The sequence below is a fragment of the Lithobates pipiens genome, unplaced genomic scaffold (genome assembly GCF_037356315.1).
Source record: "Lithobates pipiens isolate NorthernLeopardFrog02 unplaced genomic scaffold, aLitPip1_a1.2 Scaffold_18, whole genome shotgun sequence".
NCBI lineage: Eukaryota > Metazoa > Chordata > Amphibia > Anura > Ranidae > Lithobates > Lithobates pipiens.
Window position 1 is genome coordinate 18,175,262 of NW_027507758.1, and position 2,907 is coordinate 18,178,168.

Here is a 2,907-nt window from a genome sequence, read left to right on the forward strand (position 1 = left end):
AAAGTCTCATCACAAGTCGCCCAAGTGCGAATAGAGCCTTACAGACAGAAATGGGTCAGACTGGGCCCCAAAACCCTGCTTGCCGCAATAAGCGCCCTACATCAGCAGCAGAAGAAGCTCATGTGTGCCCCCCCCATGATTCCAGGCCAAGAGGGTTCCCCTGGATTTCTTAGCAGCTGATTAAAGATGGAGTCACAAGTGAACCTGTCTCCGCACTCCTATATTGAAGGGAGTTCCTGTAGATAGGACATCCTATGAACTGTACATATATGTGGCTGTATCTGAGGCCTCCAAGGAAAGGTCCAGCTACGGCCCCCCTGGAATTATTGCACAGTTACTGGTTAGAACGCGGTCAGAAGAAGCAGCAATTTATTGGAGGTATGAAGACGTCTCATGAAATTGTTTATTGGTGCATGACACCATACGGTAAAGCCGTCTCTGAGGTCCTGAAATGTCACGGTGGAGCCTTCTGAGGTTCATGTATGGAGGACGGTCAGGTCTTTGGTACGAGAGGCCACAGGGAAGAGTCTCAGTTATGGAATCCTTTCAGTGCGATGGGCGCCTGGAACCAGATATATTCCTCATGGGCATGGCTATTGGCGTTGGGGGTCTCCGATGTGCCGCAGGACATTCTGACCGTCAGTGTTGTGGCCCCGGATGGGCACTTTGTAGTTCAGTTTGGGCCGGAACCACTCTGTGCCGCAGTCCCTGTGTCCCTGCACCATGATGACCACGCTCATGGGGGAGGTGGAGCGGAGATCGCTGAATGGGTCAGCCAGGAAGACGGCGTGGAAAAGCTGCCGGAGACAAGGCCGCGTGCCCAGGCTCTCCTCTCCATTGCCCACCTGTAACACCCTCCATGTCTATCACATACATCTCCTTGGGAGTCACTGCAGACCCTCCCAGCAGCAAGAGGACCCGAGGAACCGCTGTCAAAGTGAAGAAGGTTTCCAGCTGGGCCAGCAGCGCGTCCAAGTCTGATAGAGAACGCTGACACTGGCGGGAATCCGATGCTTCTCCCTTCGTTGGTCTCCTGATGACTTCTCCTTCCTGGAACCGAGAGAGACAGAAATATGATCAGTTCAAGGACCACTCTCTGCTTACCGTGCCGGGCCAATCGCGAGTGCCAGGACAACTAGCGCATGTGCATGTACAGGAGTGACATCATCCCCCCACCAGCCAATGAAGAAGCCTAAAGATACCGGCAAGGAAAGGTTGGATGAGTATTCACCTTTCAGTTCCACTTTAACCAGCTGTGAACACTTGGGCCTGCATCCATAGTAATCCCGTTTTCTGCCCTGCTACTGATATCCCCACCCTCTGTAATTTCCAACTGTCAAAATGATAGTCAGTTGCTCTATAAAGCAGTTTCTATAGTCAAAAAAAAAAAAAAAAAAGACCAACTGACAAGGTTTATAAACATTGTTCAGGCAGGAGATCGAGCGATACAAAGTAACATTGTTCAGACAGGAGATGGATACAAAAGTAACATTGGTACTTTGGTATCTACTTTGTTAAATTGATCTGCACAAAGCCCCCGGTTACACTGTAGCGACTTGTCATGCGTATTGCGTATTGACAAGTCAAATCGTATGACAAGTCTCACCCTACTGTCGGCAATGGAAATTATTCAAATCGGTGCAACGCCAACTTGGTGGTGCCACACCAATTAGATTGTTTTACTGGATATTAGAGCTGCACGATTCTGGCCAAAATGAGAATCACAATTTTTTTGCTTAGAATAAAAAGATCACGATTTTCGTCACGTAAAATCGTTCACGTTATACAAAAAAAAAAAAAAATTGTGTTTACTGGTTAGTTTTTTAATTCATGAAAGTAATTTTCTCCCAAAAATTGCATTTGAAAGATCACTGCGCAAATACAGTGTGACAAAATATTGCAACAACCACCATTTTATTCTCTAGGGTCTCTACTATAATATATATATATATATATATATATATATATATTATATATATATATATATATATATATATACACATACATACATACATACACACACACACACACACACACACACACACACACACACACTAATTTTCAAAAAATTGCAAAAAATAAAATGGATATTAACTTGAAACCAACAAATGTCAGAAAAGGATTAGTGTTTTAGGCTGGGTTCACACTGGAGCGATGCGGGATCCGCGGCATTTTCCCCGCATCGCATTGCTCCCGCCGGCAGTTCACACTGCCCTATGCGAACTGCTGGAGTGTCAGTGAAACCTTAAGACACCCCCAGATCAGTTCGCATATCGCAGTGCGATCTGCAAACTCAGACAGGAATCGGATCGCATGGTGTGAACACCCATGCGATCCGATTCTGCTGCGGACCAAAAAAAGGGTCCCGTGCGAGTTTGGGCCGGTGCGATGCGAATTCAGCCATACTATCTGTATGGCTGAACTCGCATCGCACAGAGATCGGATGCGATTTGCACTGCGGTGCGAATCACATCCGGTTCTCGTAGACGCTCCAGTGTGAACCCAGCCTAAGGCCTCATTCCCACGAGGCGGATCCGCTTCCATGGAGTCCACCTCTGTCTGTCATCTCAGCTCCCCCCGTTGATCTCCGCTGAGCCAGCGGATGACAGGTCCCTCTCTGCTCACTGAGCGGGGAGGTCTTGTCGAGCGCCGCTGGTTTCTATGGAGAGATGCATGAAAAAAATAAAAAAAAAAAGGACAGCATGTCAAAATTTCGTTCTATTTTTGCTTATATAATAAAAGAAAAAAAAGAAAAATAATGCAGAGGTGATCAAATACCACCAAAAGAATGCTCTATTTGTGGGAAAAAATTCTATAAAATGTCATTAGGGTACAGTGTCGCACAACCGCGCAAATTACCAGTTAAATTAGAGCAGTGCCGTACAGCAAACAATGGCCTGGTCATAA

The 2,907-nt window shown here is 46.4% G+C and overlaps 1 protein-coding gene across 1 annotated transcript; it reads right to left on the minus strand.

The window, feature by feature from the left end:
* Positions 1–356: 356 nt before the first annotated feature.
* On the minus strand, positions 357–1,053 carry MAD2L1BP (MAD2L1 binding protein; the record flags this gene model as incomplete). Its single annotated transcript, XM_077485413.1, is given in 3 exon segments — positions 357–643; positions 645–854; positions 856–1,053. Coding segments are annotated over 3 exon segments (522 nt in total), but the record flags the coding sequence as incomplete, so codon positions are not given.
* Positions 1,054–2,907: the final 1,854 nt, after the last annotated feature.